This window comes from Scardinius erythrophthalmus, assembly GCF_964197995.2.
Source record: "Scardinius erythrophthalmus genome assembly, chromosome: 2".
NCBI classification, from domain to species: Eukaryota; Metazoa; Chordata; class Actinopteri; order Cypriniformes; family Leuciscidae; genus Scardinius; species Scardinius erythrophthalmus.
The window spans coordinates 5,514,751-5,534,995 of NC_138222.1; the positions used below are offsets into that span (position 1 = coordinate 5,514,751).

At 38.4% G+C, this 20,245-nt stretch overlaps 2 protein-coding genes across 2 annotated transcripts in view; one reads left to right on the forward strand and one right to left on the reverse strand.

Moving 5' to 3' along the window:
- The window catches only part of ano1a (anoctamin 1, calcium activated chloride channel a), a 52,936-nt gene extending 45,673 nt beyond the window's left edge, over positions 1 to 7,263 (reverse strand). The window contains exons 1-2 of the mRNA XM_081359720.1: positions 7,145 to 7,263; positions 1,845 to 2,017 (exon numbers count right to left, since the gene is read on the reverse strand). Coding sequence (XP_081215846.1) covers positions 1,845 to 2,017; positions 7,145 to 7,202 — 231 coding nt within the window. The 5' untranslated portion in view covers positions 7,203 to 7,263. The remainder of the gene's footprint in view (positions 1 to 1,844; positions 2,018 to 7,144) is intronic.
- Positions 1 to 20,245, forward strand: part of LOC308687271 (apoptosis regulator BAX) — a 423,052-nt gene that overhangs the window by 382,379 nt on the left and 20,428 nt on the right. The gene's annotated exons all lie outside the window — the stretch shown is intronic.

Consider the following 20,245-nt stretch of genomic DNA (forward strand, 5'->3'; position numbering starts at 1 on the left):
GGCTGTTTTCTACCCTGGTTTTGAGCCTAGCTCCTGAAACGCTCGGTTTTTATGGGCGTGCCGCATTGAAGACTTGGAAGTAAACGCCCACTGCTATGATTGGATAACAGTTTTGCATATTATAATGAGTTTCATGTAATGTGTGAATCGGTGGGCGGGGCTAAACAGGCAGTGTTGAAGTAGGCGTTGATCTTCTGCGGAGGCGGGGTTTGAAACCCTTTGATGTCATAGATCCACTTTGTCGTTCGCTGCGCCTGGTGTCAATAAAAGCTTTTATTGGACTAACAAGTGACTTTTCAGTTCTGAAACTTACAGGATATTCTTATAGTATGATGATGACCTCTTATATGTCAAAAGCTCAAGGAAAATGTGATTTCTCAGTTCATCACCCCTTTAAGAGTGTATAGTGTACCTTATTATGTAAATTTTTTGTTCAAATTAATGGTGAGCCTGTTATAAGAGTTTAAATATTAGACCTTTTGGTTTTAGTGAGAAATTGCATGCTTGCGTCACTCGCCTGTGTGTGTCTCGTCATATACGAATATATTAATAGAGTAAGGTTCCTCTGGCTACTTTGACCCGTACATGGAGTTTCGTAGGTTAATTGTACAACAACCGAAAAAGATTGACATGGAGCCGCTAAAAATCTCCAAACTCTCCAAATCTCCAAACTCAAAAGAATCCCACGCCGAACATAGGAGAGTCCGCTCGCTGGCAAAAAGAGAATGAGCCAAAGCTCGTAATAAAACAAGAATCAACATTAGCTTGGCATTTTCGGAGATGGCAAGAACTGAGGTATCTGAAATGTTGTAAAAATGATGGTGTTTTTATTACTCCACAGGTACGGTATTTGACTGAACAGAAAAACTGTCATATGTAGCTCTCAAACAGAGTTCATTGTAATGCATTATCTATTGTGAAGATCATTTTAATTACGGTTGTTTGTTAGAATTTATTTTCAAGTAAGCACCGTGTCTATTAATGGGTAAAGCTACAGTAACGTCTTCAGCTAGTCAGTTTGAGATCCTTTCCATCTAAACTGGTTAAATCTCTTAAGCCTAGTAGTGAATGTTTTATGAACAGTAGGATAAACGTACTCATTAACACGGTCACGCAGAGCCGAAGAACAACCAAAACAATGTTCTTCCACAAAATACTTGCAGTTTTGCTTTTTAACAGCTGGAGGGCCAAAACGTACGTACACGTGCAATCTTGAATATGTGGTTATATCCTTATAAGGACGTGTAACACACCACACTCAAATAGTACCAAATCTATTAACAAGCACCAAACACATGGTTGAATAAATTTGAATAAACTCAGTCAGGATTAGCAGAGGGTATTTCAAAGTGACCCATCTGTCCTGTAAATTTGCACACAAAAAATCAAATACGCCCTCAGCATGCAAAATACTTTTGCACACCCGCAGAGAACTAAAGATCGGTAGTGCTTAAATTTCATCACACCATCTGGAGCACGGAAACGAAGGAAACGTGTTCTAGCCGAGACGTGGTTGGCAAGCTTTAGCTTTTCGTGAAACACATTTATTTGGTGGTTTTATGAATTAGGGTATTTGCCTTGCATAAACACAAGCATCACAATGCAAATGTGACTTTATGTAATTTAACCTCCCACGCTTTAATTTCATACGTCACCTGTTTCCAGAGACATCACTGCAAAAGTGTAAACTGAAGCATTCAAATATTCACGTATTTGCCCAAATTTTGCCTTGCAAATTACGCTGGGAAAAACATGAGCGTTTAAAGAGAAACCGGTAATGTGTCTTTATTCCTGAAGTGAAATGTGTGCAGAAGAGGAAGGTTTCCTCTGTTGTTGTGACTTACAGCAGAGCCCGTCTGGGGGTTTAGAGAATCCCTCGTGCCTTTCGAGTTGTCTTCATCAATCCCCTTCACGTCCAACGGGACAGATTCATATCTCTCATTTCGCCACATGCTGTCCTGTCCTCCCGGCCCTGACGCCTGCTCCTCTGTGCTGTTGAAACCCAAGAGTTTCTCACCTGTTGAAGAGAGAACGTCAGTTCATCAATGCAAACATTACTGCTAAATGCTAAATTAATCTCGACAACTATTTGTGTCATACAGGATTTCAAATAATCATCCGGTGTGAAGTTTAGTTTGACTTGCGTTTAAAGAGAAAAAGAAAGCTTGAATGCTAAACATGAGTTTAAGTTCGATAAAAACATAAAAGTAGTTCACTTAGGAAATTTAAGTAGCTTTTATAAATATGTATTAGAAAAAAACATTACTGGTGTGCATCTTGAGACAAAATAATGGCACTGATATACTTTAACTAAGATAGATCAATGCTATCTTAATTTTTTTTTTTTTTATGCAACAAAAAATATACAAAGATTTGTACATCACAACAAGTAGAAATTAACATGCATAAGCATATGCAAAATAAAGCAGGTCATGCCAGGGGTAAAATTACTATCTTAAAACAACTCAAACATGCATTTTAGACTGGGACTAGTTTAAGCCTTTATTGCAATTAAATCATAAATATTAAAAAATAAATAAAAGTGGTCACATGGTCAGTATTCTAAATTTAATTAGTGACCAATAAATTGTGCAGAATCTTAAATATTTCTTATTATTTTCACATCATAATTTTTCTTTGTTGTGCAATTTTTCAAAATCGTCTAAAAGTCTCTGAGTTTTGGAACATGCCATATTAATACCATCATGACATCGCTTTTTTATAGATCACAAATAAAAGAGAGGGCAGCAGGGGTCAACGTATTTTTCTAAATGAATGTAAATCACTGCAGGAAACAATAAAGGCTCTCAATCCAATTACAGAGCAGCTGAAAGCAAATACATTTGATTTAAGATAAATGTACACGTCAAATATGACATCTTAAGACCTTGACTAAAACCTAATAGATCATATCATGTTCTTAAAAAATGGAGTGGTAAACAGCCGTGTTATTCTATGGTGAAACATAAAATCTAAAAAAGTAATATCCTATAGAAAGCGTGGCTAAATTTTCTTCCCTAGAATGCATATGTAGGTCATTGTGGGATACAAGAGCATGCGTGCGTGTGTGTGTGTGTGTGTGTGTGTGTGTGTGTGTGTGTGTGTGTGTGTGTGTGTGTGTGTGTGTGTAACCTCAGATTGCTCCAAGGGGAAGCTTGCCTTTTTTTTTCCCTTTTGTACTCAGATTAAATTTGAATGTGATCACAATAAATAACACAATAACAATATTTTTGACAGACATATTGAAACAAGGGGTTTTAATACAACATCTTATCTAGAGGTATTAATACAAATACTCCTAATAATAAAACAGCATATGAAATGTGAAAATAAGTAATAATGTCATAATATTATATCATTTTCATATTATTATATAATATTTACTGCAGATCTTTTTTTTTTTTTTTTTAAGTCATTGCGGGATTAGATTTATGTTCCAGCTGGGAAATCCATGTCATATTAGTGTAAGGTGGTCAAGTTGGTCAATTGAACATGATAGCTAGTTTGTTATTGGTCAAAGGTGATTTACCAGCTTTAACTGGTTTGGTCAAATTCTAACAGAACAATCTCAGCCCGATGAGCTGGTATATGATCCATCAACTGGATCAATGCAGACAAGCTAATAACCAAAACTGTTCCAGCTAGAAACCATGTAAAAGCAGCTGCCATTAGAAGGAGAACACAAAGGCTACTCTGTAAAAAAATTATATATTGTAATTTAACTGTAAAAATGCAACCTTTTAATTAGCTAACAGTGCGTTCCTGTACTATAGACCTCATGTAGCCCCGCCCCTTTTCAGTCTTCCAGTTTGTTATTCCACAGCATTGTTATTACGGATTTGATCGTTTTAAAATCTTGACATTTGTGACATCTGCTTCAAACATTACAATGCTCATGATAACTTTCCTTAACTCTACAATAAGTAAATCCACTTCCAGCGAATTACTCTCCGACAGCGATGCCACTGAAATATACAGAGAACTGCAAAACTGGAAGTTCAGGCACAACATTGTAAAGATGACAGCGCGCTTGTTTCCCCGGCGCACAAGGCATATATATGGGGTAAAAATGTTTGATTATAGGTCTAACCTTACATTTCATATAATTTTACACTAAAGTACACTGTAAACCCTAACGCTAAAAATAATGAATTGGTTTGAGTAGGACAAACTTAAATTAAAGGGTTAGTTCACCCAAAAATGAAAATTCTGTCAGTAATTACTCTCCCTCATGTTGTTCCAACCGCGTAAGACCTTCGTTCATCTTCGGAACACAAATTAAGATATTTTTGATGAAATCTGAGCTATGTCTCACTCCTCCATAGGCTGCTATGTGACCGAAACTTGCTGGCCCAGAAAAGTCATTAAAGAGATCGTTAATATAGTCCAAGTGACTACAGTGGCTCAATCTTAAGTACATCAAGCGACGAGAATACTTTTTGTGCGCAAAAACAAACAAAAATAACGACTTTATTCCACTTTTCATTTCCTTCTCTCTGGGCCTCTAGTTGGTTCGCGTAGTCTTTTTGCGCAGCGTGTCTGTGTTACACGTCACCACGTAGGCTCACTATTGGCCGACGCCGGTCATGTGTGTGATGCGTGATGACGTGCAACACAGACGCGCAGCGCAAAAACACTACGAGGCCCAGAGAGAAGGAAATGAAAAGTGGAATAAAGTCGTTATTTTTGTTTGTTTTTGCGCACAAAAAGTATTCTCGTCGCTTGATAAACTTAAGATTGAGCCACTGTAGTCACTTGGACTATATCAACGATCTCTTTAATGACTTTTCTGGGCCAGCAAGTTTCGGTCACATAGCAGCCTATGGAGGAGTGAGACATAGCTCTGATTTCATCAAAAATATCTTAATTTGTGTTCCGAAGATGAACGAAGGTCTTACGCGGTTGGAACAACATGAGGGAGAGTAATTACTGACAGAATTTTCATTTTTGGGTGAACTAACCCTTTAAACTAATTAGTTCAGTCAAATTAACTTTTATGAGTATTTAGCTTTTTCTTTTACTTTCAAGTTCACAGAACTGATATATTTTTAGGAAACTGAACTGTTTCGTTGTTTTGAGTTTTATTAAATAATTTCTTTCAATTTGGACGAACTTAAGTTTAACTGAAACGACTGGGATGTCTATTTCCCAGCATGCTTTGCCGATGGCACTCAAAAGGGAGAGTAAATGCTAAAATTAAGTGTAATAATGTTCTTTTTGAGCAAGAATAATGTTAAGTGGGAGATTTAGTCATGATTAATGTTTTGTTATGCTAATTCAGAAGAATTTCTGTTAATGTTGGTTTTAGGAGAGTTGCTGGTGCATGAAGATGTGCATGCGGCTTGATTTGAGAGCAAATAAAACCTTTATATTGTTGCACTCATACAGCAAGTGCTACTGTATAACATACTATTGTTAACATGTTAACAAATTAGTATGTTTGCAAAATAGCTTGTTAAAGCTAGCTAAGTTTATACTAATAAAAGTGTTCACATTGAGATTACATGAAAGTTTTAAGTTAAATGTATGAATTAGTGTACTCAAACATTTCAAGTTAAGAACAATCAAAATGTATAAGTATAAAATAAAAATCCCAGTTCTAACTTAAAAAATTTGAGGCAACTGATCGCCTTACATTTTTTGAGTTTTGCCAACTTATTCGGGTTTACAGTGTAAATTAACAAATCATCTCATAATTGAAACTGAAAAGCCGTAAACTGACATGCCTAGAATTCTCTGTATGACACTTCACATTTGATGGTTTTTAGTTTTAATAATTGTTTCTTAGTTTTTTGTTATCAGTTATGTACATCAGGGTTTTATGTTACATCTTCTGTTGTTAAATTAATGTTTATTGCATTATTTTAGTGTCATGTTTGTTACCATGAAGGTGTTTTGCATTTGTGTCAGTGTGCATGACCTTCTATATGATGGTATTTACCTCAGCTTGTGGAAAGGCTACTTGTGATGAACTTTGATTCATCGTGTGGTTTCCTCTTTATCATCAGTGTTATTATGGTGGATGTCAGTCAGTATATATTAAAAGTACAAAAGCGATTTAGCAGCAACGTGGCCTCGCTAATTAATCAGAAATTACCTTTACAGAATTTGATTGAGAAAAAAAAATGTTCTTTTAAAAGTGTAACAATACCATATTTGAGCTACTGCACAGCTACTGATGAATGATATATGCTTTGTGCTTGCTTTCTCATAATAATATGCTTATTAATCATCACAATTCATCTGACCTGCTTTAAAAATTGTACTTAACCTGAAAACGAATAACCCCAACCCATCATCACTTTTCATATTCTTTGTGTTTAAAAGGACCATACTCATTTGCCAGTGTATAAATAATGAAGCTTGATTACATCCACTTTAATGATGTCAGAAAAATTAAAACATTTTTCAGAATGACACCCATTAAATGAGTGATGCATTTGATTGTCTCATGGAATTTCACCAATCAATCATGAATCTAGTCACACTTTGATTCTCTGTTGCTGATCTTCAGAGAAATATGGAAAATATTACAGGTTTTATGTCTACATTCTACAATATAGGCTATGTACTAATATTCTCCCTTAAAATTCTCTCTGAAAAGACATGCCTTCCCTTTCCCCGAATGGGAAAATCCCCTCTGCCAGCTCAGGTTGACATGCATCGCCCCCTCTCTCTCTCTCTCTCTCTCTCCCCCTCAGGTGAAGATGATGCTGAGATGGATTTTCCTCATGCACTCTCTGTTGTGTGTGTGTGTGTGTGTGTGTGTGTGTGTGTGTGTGTGTGCGCGCGCGCGCCCGCGCGCTGCCTGCAGGCAATGCGTGACTAAACCCACAGAACACTGATGCTCATGTAATAACACAAGCATGTTTATCTGAGATTAATATTAGTACTATTTTATAATTAATAACATCAGTCAACAGGTCATTGCTCAAATGCATTGTTTATAACATTCCTGGATGTCATAAACTGTCTTGCAAAGCAATCTGGGCATTATAACCATGCGTTAGAAATTAATGTTGTCTGACAATTGAATTCTGTATAGCTACGTAGCGGTTCAATATTTGTCGATCTTTAATATTCACTGTTAAAATAATAAACGCGCACGAATCAGGAATCTGAACACAAAACAGGAGAAACTCACCCGAGCCATCAGCCTCCTCATCTTTCATCGCAGTATTTACATCATCTTCACCCTTCATTGGTGCAAATGTGCGTTGTATCTAGTTTCCAGGTGGATATAGTGGAAGTTGTGTGTCGTGCACGCGACGCGCTTGTGTATGTGTATGTGTGTGTGAGAGAGAGAGAGTGAGAGAGAGAGATCGCGATCGTTTCTAGAGTATTTACATGAAGTCTCAAGCAGAGCACTGACTGGATCCGTACGAATGCGTGTTATCTCACGCACCAACCACACACACACACACACACACACACACACACACACACATCTACTACATCACTACAGACACACGCGTTCCTCTTATCAGATGTGCTTTTGGGCAGTTCCTGAAGCAACACCAGTTGAATGCGGGCTTAGCTCATTCTGCTCTGGTAAATTATGTGTTGAACTTGTGCACAGAGCCGATCAGCGCAAGTTGCGTAGGCCCCGCAAATTACTCAAGGCCCCTCCTCCCCCTCGTGTCAATCAAAGTTTAGAATATCGATGAGAATATTGATATCAATATCGATGGTCGGGGGGGGGGGGGGGGGGGGGGGTTGAATTGCGGGAACAGCAGTCAGGTAGACCTGTGTTCTCTCCTCTCCAAATTTGATGTCAGCAAAAGCCTAAAGTGATGTGCATCTCTCTCTAGTCTCTCTTCTGTGACTTTGTGAGAGTGAAATACAACAATTTATTACGTTTGATAAACGACAAAGGGCAACGGTGTTTGTTTATAAACTGCAGCTCGGAAAGGATAACCGCGTCACGCGTTAACATGCGTTCACATGCGCGTGCACGAAATGAAACCAGCAAATCATCTGTGGGGACCGGTACAATATATGGGCGTGATGGCACTCCTCATTGTCCACATCCACAAGTCAGTTTAGTTACAACTCTGCAATAAAGCAAGATGGAAAGCAATGTATTGACAATGACTAAAGATTTATTGGCTATATTGCATTTCAAATGTTGATTGGCTGGACATACTGTTTAATATGGATGCACATCCCTCAGTAAATAATAACCATCAAGTAGGCTATCACGTATTGCTTTTATCATTTAAAACATGCTAAGACAAGCTATTTTAGCTTTTATTCATTCAGGATGCATTTTTGATATCAATAATTAAATTTGTAGCCTACTAGGCCTATTTAAAATGTGAATTCTTGATATTAAGATTTCTGATATCGGGAATTACATTTTCATTAGTACTAGTTAAAAGAGGGAGGATTGTAGTGGGAGCACTGGGGTGTCAGGTGTGACTGTGTTGCAATGGCAAATGGTTTATGGCTCATGGGTCAGGTATGAGGGTCCCTTAACAGAGTTTTGCTTATGGCCCATGCAGGGAGGTCAGGTTCGGCTCTGTTTGTGATTTACCTGGACGCATACATATCGGCTATAAATGTGAAACAGCGATAGTTGTCACATCTTTTACTCCAGCTAGTGAGTGTTTGACAGTTTTTAAGGGTAAAACATTTGTTAACGCAGAAAAATACATGAAATTGCAAAAATGTAAAACTACAAAAATACTATAAAACAAATGTTTTGTTCAAAACATTCTAATTAGAATGAATACTAGCTGTTTTATATAGTCTAAGGGCTAAAACCTGGGTTCTATAAATGGCACCGGTCGCTACCTTGGATTAGCCACCATTCAGGATGTGATGTTACAAAATTGTTGATTACCTACAGTTTTTTAAAACCATGATTTCAAAATGGCTGTCGTAGAGTAAATCTGATTGGACGAGAGCTTTTCAAGAGTGCAGACTATAGCATAGCCTAACATTTGTACCACGCCGTCGTTACATCGACACACCAGTAGGTGGCAACAACTGGGTGGCTTGAGTAGGTACTTATTTTGAATAAGTAATTACTTCACGACCACTAAAAAAGTAGGCTACGTTCTATATAGTATGAACAGGGGCTTTCTCACCGGAGGAACCTTTTCATAGTTCTTAGAACTATTGGTGGAAGTACCTGCTTTTTGGCATGTTCGCACTGCATAACTAGGAACGATTTTAGTTCTAGGAACTCCTTTTGGGGGAACTAAATTAGCTCATACTTCAGCACTACCAGTGCCGTAAGTGTATGTTGATTGGCCAAATGCATAAAAAACACCGGCACCCAGCAATTATAAAAAAGCCATGTAAACATGGTGATTTCGGAGATAACACACATCGTTCCAGGAAATCCCCATGGGCATCATCGCTGTAGCCGAATAAACAGAAGATTGAAGCGCTTTGATTGATTAAACATGACTAATAAACACTCGACTGCCTTATTCTGTGTAAGAAGCCACATCATCTCACAGAAGGATGAAGTGAGTTTGGAGTAAAAGCATGTTATTAAATGTTGTTTTGTTGGACAAGAGGTTCATAAATGCCTCTCATGTTTGGAAAGATGTTTGACTCGTGTTGCTTTTTCAAATGCACGTTATAAGTGACTCAATCTCACAGTGCTTTCAGATGGAGCAGCGTTTACAGAGCCGTACATTAGTGACAAGCTGCGCATTAAAAAAAAAAATAATCGCAGCCGTTGGAAAAAAATAGTATTAATTATACATACTATTATAATCAATTATACATAAATAAGGAGATAAAAAATAAATACTCTCTTTTTTTACATTTCTTTGTATATTTACATATGTATTATTATTATTATTATTATTATTTACAATTCTTCGTATATTTATTTATTTGTTTGTTTGCTATTATGTCAGCTTTGGCATTCATAGCTTTGCAGATCAGCAATAGCCTAATCAACAGCAGCATCTGGCACATCTATTCCGCCAAGACCAAATACATTAACTTTGTCATATCCATTACCATGCTAAAAATCTTCCGAGAGTTGTCAGAAATAGACATTATTATATGCTTGTATTGAATAATATAATTGTTATTTGCGATTTAATAATTAATTAGCCTAATTAATCGATTTTGTTAAATGAATCAAATAGGCTAATCAATGTTTTTTTTTTCTTTTTTTTTTATTAGCTTATGTCTTTGAGGTAGGAACTAGTGATATTTTTTCGGATCCCATGGCCATTTTTTTTTTTTTTTTTTTTTTAAGGATTGGTCCGTTTCAATTGTTATTGAATATTGTGCAATGCTAAAAGCTTCTTATATAGCCACATAACCACCATGTGCGGTAACATTTCTGAGATTATTTCAAGACAATTACCACCTGTATGTCAACTGTTGTACGGGCGACTGATTACACTTTACAGAGATCAGCTGAGGGGGGGAGGGGGGGGGGGGGCATGCATGCATGCATACACACACACACACACACACACACACACACACACACACCTTACAGACTTACACCGGCTGTAACTCTGAATCGGCAGTCGAATCATAAAAAGGCTAGTCCTTCCCGAAAGAGAGTAGCCTAATGTCTTAACGTTTAAAAGTCACCTTTGATTAGACGCTGGAACCGGCAACTTTATAACTTGAGATTGAGAATGAAAATGTCAAATCTTACTTGTGCTCAGAGAGGACCTCGCTCCAGCGCTTCAGCTCTTGACTCCTGTTCACCTGCTCAAGCACTTTATCTCTCAACCACTCAAGAACATGAACACATCTTTCAGCCTCAGACCGTACAAAGAGCGCAGTCTTAACAATTAAAGTAACCCACTATACTTTTCGTACAAAGGCGTAACGCAACGTAAATGCGCGATGTGTGGACAGCGCGTGCACGGCACAGCTATGACGTATTCATAGGTGTTCCCCTCACTATCAAACCTGGGCAGGAATGTGGGCAGGCAGGGGACTGACTCAAAATTATATTTACAGTATTTAATGGGTAAATGTTTTCTCTGAGGTTGACACACACATGCACGCACACTGTTTGAACATCGAGTGTTATTGTAACGAAGTTATGCAGATGAAGTTTGTCACATTAACTGCAGGTCTCGGACGGAAGTTGGGATTGGGACGGACTCTTAACACTTAGCCTTCTGTAACACAACAAGGTCCCATTTGTAACGTTAGTAAATGCTTTGGAATTATTTTTCATCGCTACATCGTTAACTAATGTACTTTACTAATGTTAACATTGTGTTACCAATTGTTCTTTGTAAGTGTATAAAAAAATCTATCCAGTAATTAAAAAAATATCTATCTATCTATCTATCTATCTATCTATCTATCTATCTATCTATCTATCTGTCTATCTGTCTATCTGTCTGTCTGTCTGTCTGTCTGTCTGTCTGTCTGTCTGTCTGTCTGTCTGTCTATCTATCTATCTATCTATCTATCTATCTATCTATCTATCTATCTATCTATCTATCTCTCTCTCTCTCTCTCTCTCTCTCTCTCTCTCTCTCTCTCTCTCTCTCTCTCTCTCTCTCTCTCTTAATTTCTTCCTTCTACCCTTAATTTATTAACCCTTTATGGTACACACTATGATATCAATGAGGATTTTTTTTGTGGTGTTTTCCTGTATGCTTAAAATAGGACACTATAACAATATCAATAAACATTTTCATAAATGTTTAATTTATTTAATTTTTAAAAAGTTTGGTGCCTCACCATTGTACCACACTGGACAAATTGAAACATTTTCACGTAGAAAAAAGAAATATATTTATTGAAACCATAAATTTCTTTAACCAGACACTTGCACAAACACATTTAATACAGATTTTAATGTATTACAAATTTTATATTTAATAAAAAAAATTACATTTCATATCCAGCTGTTGCACTCAGGCAACATTGTAGTGGAACACACAAACCATCATATCATCAAGTTATCATATCAAGTTATCATATTTATTCATTCATCCTCATCTCCATCTACAATCTCACCCTCCCTCTCTCCCTGTAGGATTCACTATGTCACTATGACCTCATCTTCCTCATCTTCATCTTCCTCATCTTCATCCTCACCCTCATCAACTGGCAGTTGTGTTTTATACCTTTTTTAGCTGCTATGAAATGTGCAGATCATAACGTGCAGATATAGTGTGTGAATTACTATTCTTATAAGTGCATTACAAAATCATGCAAAAATGCAAATATATTTAGATAATTCTAACTCTTTTCCTTACAACTATAATATAATATAATATTTAAATTCCTATGCCTGGTATGGTCTTATGCGATTTCATTATGTACCATGTTGTCTTGAGGCAACACACAGTTTTTTGCTATGTCCTCTAAAACATTTGATGATATATAATGTAAAGTTCTTGACAATACTTCCAGTGAAGGGGACTTACATTTTTTTGTGGGTGATTAACTGGACGCAAAAATTGTGAAAAACGTTTCACTGGGGAAAATATGGAGCATGTGATGTGACCTGTGCACATGTGCTGAAACCGGACACAAAATGGGTCATGTGACCTTTTTTTTTTTTTAGCTCTTTCGTTGATTAAATGTGAGTTCTTCTCCCCTCAGATAGGTTTGAGCAATAAATGGGTGTCTCATTTTATTAAAAATAAACTAAAATAGACTATGTTGCCTGGAGGCAACACTGTACCATATGGGTTGATCTTCACATGTTAAAGTTCATATCTTGAGGTAAGTATGTGGTTTGCTTTGACCTACTATTTACATAACAGATTATGTTAAATATTTTTTCCAGTTCTTGGTACGCTATGTTCTGGTTCACAGCTGATCCTCCCCATTGTCTAACAGTTGGCAAGATGTTCATCTTTAATTGCAATCAAGCCACAGGTTCCAAAACGCCTCAGGCTTTTCGAGCTCCATTGACACTTCCAAAATTGTCACGCAACGCTGCACACTTCCGTCACAGATACCGCTGTCCTGTATGTTATACAGTAATTTCTGATGAGGCTATATTAACAGATATGCCAGAGACCTTTAATAATATGTGATTTCTTTTTCTTTCAGAAGACCTAACCTAACCTTCAAGAGTCATCATAAACAAGATCACAAACATGTTGTTAGGTTTAATCTACTGAACAATAGATTTGCAGTAGAAAAGGTACTTGGACACTTGTCAAACTTGTCAAACTAGTCTATTTTTAATGTAAGGAACCTGTGGATACTCTGATAGGAACTTGAGGGTAATTGTCTTCATTGACTAATAATGTCCTTGGATTTGGGTTGCCTGAAATTTAATTGCAAATATGACTCAGAACAAACGCTGTTATGATTTTATGCGTTAATCATCATGAAGTTCATTAGTCATAGTTTATAATTAGTTCATTATGTGCACATGAATAACCAAGAAAAGTCGCATATGCCATTGTAAATTCTCAACAACACTCAATCTCAACAGTGACACCTGATGTTAGAAGAGGTGAGCCAGTGTCAGATATGGTGGACAAGAAACTCTACAGTAGATGGATATGAACAAATCTATGTTTTTTTGGGCGGGGGACTTTATGTGCAAATCATATAAGTTGTGCAAACGTGATACCCATTTAATCAGTTCACTTTTATCTACTGGTACAAAAACAGGTTCTGGCTACTCTTTGTATTTTGCTTCCAACTTGCTAAAAGTAGGAGGTTACCAATGGCCGATTGCATAAACTGCTTAGACAAGTTAGTCTTTTTTTTTTCAAGACTGGTCCTAATTTTACAGTAAGTTACATAAAAAGGCAGATCGGTCTAATTTGAGACTTAAGTCACAGTCTTGACATAGTGGCTAAGTTTCTGCATCTGGCCCCATGCAGGTATACTTGAACTAGGCGGCATTATATTTCCGAGAAAAAGTCTAGCATCATCCGTTTCGCAGAGAAAATGTCTTTTTCTTTCAGAAGACCTAACCTAACCTTCAAGAGTCATTCAATACACCTAACCTGCCTGCTGCAAAGCAATGGGGTTTAGTGTGTACATTCCTCTTATGTGTCTGGTCGTTACTAGCCACTATACTCTATTGTGTTGTGGCTTGGTTTCAGATGAGTTCAGACAGTTCATGTGGGAAAAAATTAGCTTCCTCTTGTGTCACAAGATTTTATGCTAATTGCCCTCAGTGTGAAGCTGACTAACTAACCAAACAAGAGTTCGTTTGACATAACAGAATGCAATTCATAGCTCTTTTCAACTACTAGGAGATGGTTTTAACACATCAGTTTATAATGTAACCTCTAAAAAAAAAACAGTAGCCCCCTCTCTTATCTCATTTACACACTCTCTCTTTCAGTCTCACTTTCTGTCTGTTCCGTATAGTTAAAACATTCATGTGTGACTGTTTGGGGCCTCTGTTGTTGCATGTCATTGCACTAGATAACAAAATATCAAGCAAAGTCTCTCTGCGAACGGATGATGCTAGGCTTTTTCTCGGAAATATAATGCCACCTAGTTCGAGTATACCTGCATGGGGCCAGATGCAGAAACTTATGTCAAGACTGTGACTTAAGTCTCAAATTAGACTGATCTGCCTTTTTATGTAACTTACTGTAAAATTATGACGAGTCTTGAAAAAAATGACTAACTTTTAAGTAGTCTAATCAGTTTATGCAATCGGCCATTGGTAACCTCCTACTTTTAGCAAGTTGGAAGCAAAATACAGAGAGTAGCCAGAACCTGTTTTTGTACCAGTAGATAAAAGTGAACTGATTAAATGGGTAACTTTTGCACAACTAATATGATTTGTACATAAAGTCCCCCGCCCAAAAAAAAACATTGATTTGCATAAAGCAAACCACAATGAGTGAGTTTTTAGGTTGACATTAGCTGACTACACAACACCTTAATGTTACTGAATTAGACACTGAAAATTGAACTAATCATTCATATCCATCTACTGTAGAGTTTCTTGTCCACCATATCTGACACTGGCTCACCTCTTCTAACATCAGGTGTCACTGTTGAGATTGAGTGTTGTTGAGAATTTACAATGGCATATGCGACTTTTCTTGGTTATTCATGCACATAATGAAAATGATGATTAACGCATAAAATCATAACAGCATTTGTTCTGAGTCATATTTGCAATTACATTTCAGGCAACCCAAATCCAAGGACATTTTTAGTCAATGAAGACAATTACCCCAAGTTCCTATCAGAGTATCAGGTTCCTTACATTAAAAATAGACTAGTTTGACAAGTTTGACAAGTGTCCAAGTACCTTTTCTACTGCAAATCTATTGTTCAGTAGTTTAAACCTAACAAAATGTTTGTGATCTTGCTTATGATAATGCTTGTAAAAAATAAATGCCAGTTAGTGCAGTGTTTTGTTTCTAATGCAATGACATTCATACATTTTTAGATGCAGCTTTTTTTATGCAAAACACATGCATAAATATGGGTTTTTAGATATATGTTTACCTGCTGGTTGCATTGTCCCAACAATATGTCTGTCTCTGTCAGTGTGCCTCTTTCGTCCTCCCCTTCTGTTTAAAACTTCCTCAACTCGCTGAAAATGTAGCGTACAGAAAGATGCAGTGTATCTGTGTAAATGAGTGAAGGCTGGACAGCTAAAGAAACCCTCAGCCTGAGTGGGACGTCTCAGTCCATAGGAGACACTCATTTTCACTGGTCTGGAAGTACCTCCCAAGTCCCACCACAAAAAGATCATTAAACTGGTATACCATTTACCATCAAGGCTTGGTCTTTACAGTTCTCTGAAACACACAAAGTTGTTTCCTGGAAGAGTTTATTCTAGTTTATTTTATTTGTTTATTAATTAATTTTATTATTCCCCTTCCTCTAAATGTTCATGCTAGGTTTGACATCAATAAAGCCTTCAGTTCATATACAGGGTTAGACAAAAAAAACACACAAAAAAAAACAGAAACACTGGCCAATATAGTGTTGGGTTTTACTCCTATATGCTTGGGCTGGTGGCCAATCTTCACTAATTTCACAACATCATCAGTAAAAGTAGAGTGTGAAGGTTGTGATAGAACAGCTGTACATAACATATTGGAAACCACACAGCATTATGTGAGACATATCAAAGTTTAAAAAAATATAAATTGATGGTGGCTCATCTGTGACCAGGATTGCAACTCTTTGTGGTGTATCAAAAGCCACGGTATACCAGGGTAAAACGGCATACCTTCATGAAGGTCGAATCACATCCAGCAGAAGTAACTGTCGACGCAAGAGGAAGCTGAAGCTGTCTGAAAGGGATGTTCTTACTAACCCAGTTTGTTTCATAAAACCACAGCTGCCTAACTCACTGCAGAGGTAAATGCGCAACTCGACTCTCGTTTCCATCAAAACTGTTTAACAGGAGCTCGACAGGGTCAATGTTCATGGTCAGGCTGCTATAGTCAAACATTTGGTCACTCGTGCCAATGCCAAACGTCGGCTCTGTTGATTCCCAGAGTGAAGCACGACGGTCGACCAGTGATGATTTGGGTTTGATGGACGCGTCATTGGCAAGGACTACCGAACCCTTCTGGTGGACCATGTGCACCTAATGTTTCAAACATTGTACCCATGCACCATTACACACAGCAAGACTGTTGACCAGGGGACACCGAAGTCACGGTTCAGTACGTACCCCAGTTTTGGGGGTCACGGTTCAATAGGAGTTCGGTACATTTGCATTCCCATTTTAAGGACACGTCAGGGTTTCATCACTGGACTGTAGTGAGATTTCCACGACACAAATCGCCATAATGCCAAATGATTTTTTTTGTCTCATTATAACAGTGGAACTTAAAAAACAGATAACGTAAGACATCATTTGAAACTGTAAAGAACTTTCTCAGTGTAAACTCAGTGTATATAGGCTACTAGCAAGTTTTTGCGTGCCATCTGAACTCTTGTTTTGGGTTGGTGTGTACATAGATATCCATATAAGGCTAGATGTCTTATGGCGGAGTCTCGAACGGTATCACCGGCGGCCATCTTGTCACAGGCAGGCTTTCTGGCGGGCTCTGTGGTACCTGATGGTGAGTGATCAGCCCGAACACAAATACTATTATCTCGCTGAAATCTTGATGGATTTACAAACGGTTTGGTTTCTTACAAACGTTATTAACGTGCAGACGTCGACCTCCATCATAGACAGTATATAAACTGGACACAGCGACCCCATTGGATTCAACGGAGACAAGTGAAGTCAATTAGAAGCTCTCACTTCCTGATGGCTGAGCGACTCAAACTGAGCTTGATGACGTAGATGTGACGTGAGCAACCCGTCTGTCTCCTAGTAGCTGTGCCAAGAGAATTCTGAATCATTCCCTTCAGAAACTTGCAGAGACGGAGAGTGTGAGTAGGAGGTGTCCATGAGCTGGAGCAGGAGAAACTTTATTTTCAAGTATTCTGATTAATTATTTTGTCATTTTGCCTCCACGTCCCCCCGATTGCCCGCGAGCTTCTCATCCTGTCCATACGGTAATCTCTCTACTGTGCGACAGAGAGTCGCGTGGTTATGATACAATCGTTAGCCTATTTTTACAAAAACTGCTTCTACGGGGCCATAACGTAAGATACAAGGTAATGGAGCCTTTTATACATTTTTGTGTTTCTTTAGAAATAAATAATGGACAAATGGAGTCTTAAAACACCTCAGATGCGAAGTTATTCGCTGTCAAAGTGACGCCAAAATGAATGGGAGTCAATAGAATGCTAACAGCAGATGATGGTCTGCTAATCAATGGCGGCGACCGGGGAAGCTTCAATATTTTATGAAACCCTGCCCCCCGACCTCCATTGGCCAGCAGCGCGCATGAGACATCTAGCCTTTATTATATGATATCTATGGGTGTGTAGCATAGACAGTAAAAGAAATGGACACAGCGACCCCATTGGATTCAACGGAGACAAGTGAAGACAATTAGAAGCTCTCACTTCCTGATGGCTGAGCGTACTGCGCAGACTCAAACTGAGCTTGACGACGTAGATGTGACGTGAGCAACCCGTCTGTCTTCTAGTAGCTGTGCCAAGAGAAATCTGAATCATTCCTTTCAGAAACTTGCAGAGACGGAGAGTGTGAGTAGGAGGTGTCCATGAGCTGGAGCAGGAGAAACTTTTGCTAGGTATTCTGATTAATTATATTGTCATTTTGCCTCCACGTCCCCCCGATTGCCCGCGAGCTTCTCCTCCTGTCCATACGGTAATCTCTCTACTGTGCGACAGAGAGTCGCTTGTAGAGAATCGTTAGCCTATTTTTACAAAAACTGCTTCTACGGGGCCATAACGGAAGCTACAAGGTAATGGAGCCTTTTATACATTTTCGTGTTTCTTTAGAAATAAATAATGGACAAATGGAGTCTTTAAACGCCTCAGATGTGAAGTTATTCGCTGTCAAAGTGACGCCAAAATGAATGGGAGTCAATGGGATGCTAACAGCAGGTGGAGGTCCGCTAATCAATGGTGGCGTCCGGGGAAGCTTCAAAATAATAGAAAACCCTGCCCCCCTGGTGTGTAGATCATCTCTTCTTCCTCTGCTCTTTTTCCTGTTTTGGCGGTTAGCAAATAGCATTGCATTACCGCTCATGCCCCCTTCTGGATTGGAGTGTGGATCGCCAGTGACTGACTGTATTCATCGTCTGACTGTAGGTGACGTCCGTACCGTGACGGTTCGGGGCAGGCGAATACATGTATCGTTACACTCCAACTGTTGACAGAATGGTTTGGTGAACACGAAAGTCAATGTGGCAAGGGGGGCGTGGTTCAGTGAGGTCTGTGACGGGAGAGAGAGAAAGGAGACGAGCGTTGCGTAAGTGGGTCAAGTGCAAATGACAAACACCTGTGTCTCGTTTCAGTAATTGGCGTGAAGAGACCGGATAAAAGCCACCTGGGAGACGTGAAGCGGCAGAGAGGGACTGCCTGAGACTCGTGAGCGAAAACCAGTGGAAAGAGTTGGACTGTTTTAAAGCTCTGAAGAGCGCTGGTGGAAAGAGTTATTGACTGTGTTTTGAAAAGCGTATTTTGTAAAATCATTAGTAACAGACAAGCCGACCCCGTCTTCTTCCTTCACCTTTTCAACGAATCTTACTACAGTCGTTGAACATCTCCCATTACCTGCACAGTCACCAGATCTTGATATTATTGAGCCAGTTTGGGTTGATTTGGACTGGAGGGGCGAGTCAGAATCCCACGACCTGGCCACTGTTCTGGAAGAGGAACGGCTCGAAATCCCTCTGGCCACTGTGCAGGACTTTTATCTGTCATTTAAAAGAGTTAAAGCTGAACTCTGCAGGGCTGAGAGTATTGTGGTCTATAACCAGGTGTTTCAGTTTCATTATCCAACCTCTGTATGTCTCATACAAAATCTAACATGCCAAATGAGAAAATCTAAGTGCACAAGTTCCTTTCCATTCCAATAAATGTCATGTTAGAATTTCCAGATGGTGAGAAACAACGAAAAGTTTGTCATTCTACGTATCAACAAAAGTCAATTTCAATGAACCCACGCTAGGGCCACTGTTTTAAAATGTAAAAGGTTTAGATGTCACTTTCAGTGACAGCTTGATGCGACTGGATCTGACAGCATGCAAACTTTATCTTGCACGTTGACCAAGCCAAAAACAACATGATTTTGTTTTTGTCTGTACAAGTGATGCTATATTTAAACTTCTAATCCTGTTCTCACAGTAAATGACAAACATTTGTGGTCAGAATCTCTGCTGCATGATGCAGAATTAGATAAAGCCGGGAAGCTGATGATGTTTTAGAAAGAAAAAAAAATCTTTCCACTGGGAATTCAGCAACAACATGGTCGCAAAGCTCCACCACCATTTCCCGTTTGTCAGAAACTTTGTCCTGACCTTTGAGCCCAAATGGGTTCAATCTAACCCCATGTTTATTTCCGCCCTTTAAAACACAGAGACTCAAACATTTGGCTTAGCTTCTTTGAGCCCAGAATAACCGGACAACTAAATATATCTTTTATACTCACATTCAACCAAAAAATTTTATTTTGAGGGATGCTTGCCCATTCAAAACTTGCTGTTACAAGGGTAATAGGTGATTGCTTACTGTCCCGAGTCAAACGTTTCTGATGTTCTAGTCTCTAGAACGCATTCTAATGTATTTCTGCAAATCATGAGAAATCTAATTCACCTAAAAAGTAATAACCTAAACGTAAATCTTTTTCTATTTTAAGCTTCTGGTGTCACTTACCAGTTGTTCTTCCAACTAGTGTTTTCATTTTCGGGCTTTAACAGGACATGAGACTCCTAAGCTTCTAATATTGAGAGTTTTATGTTCA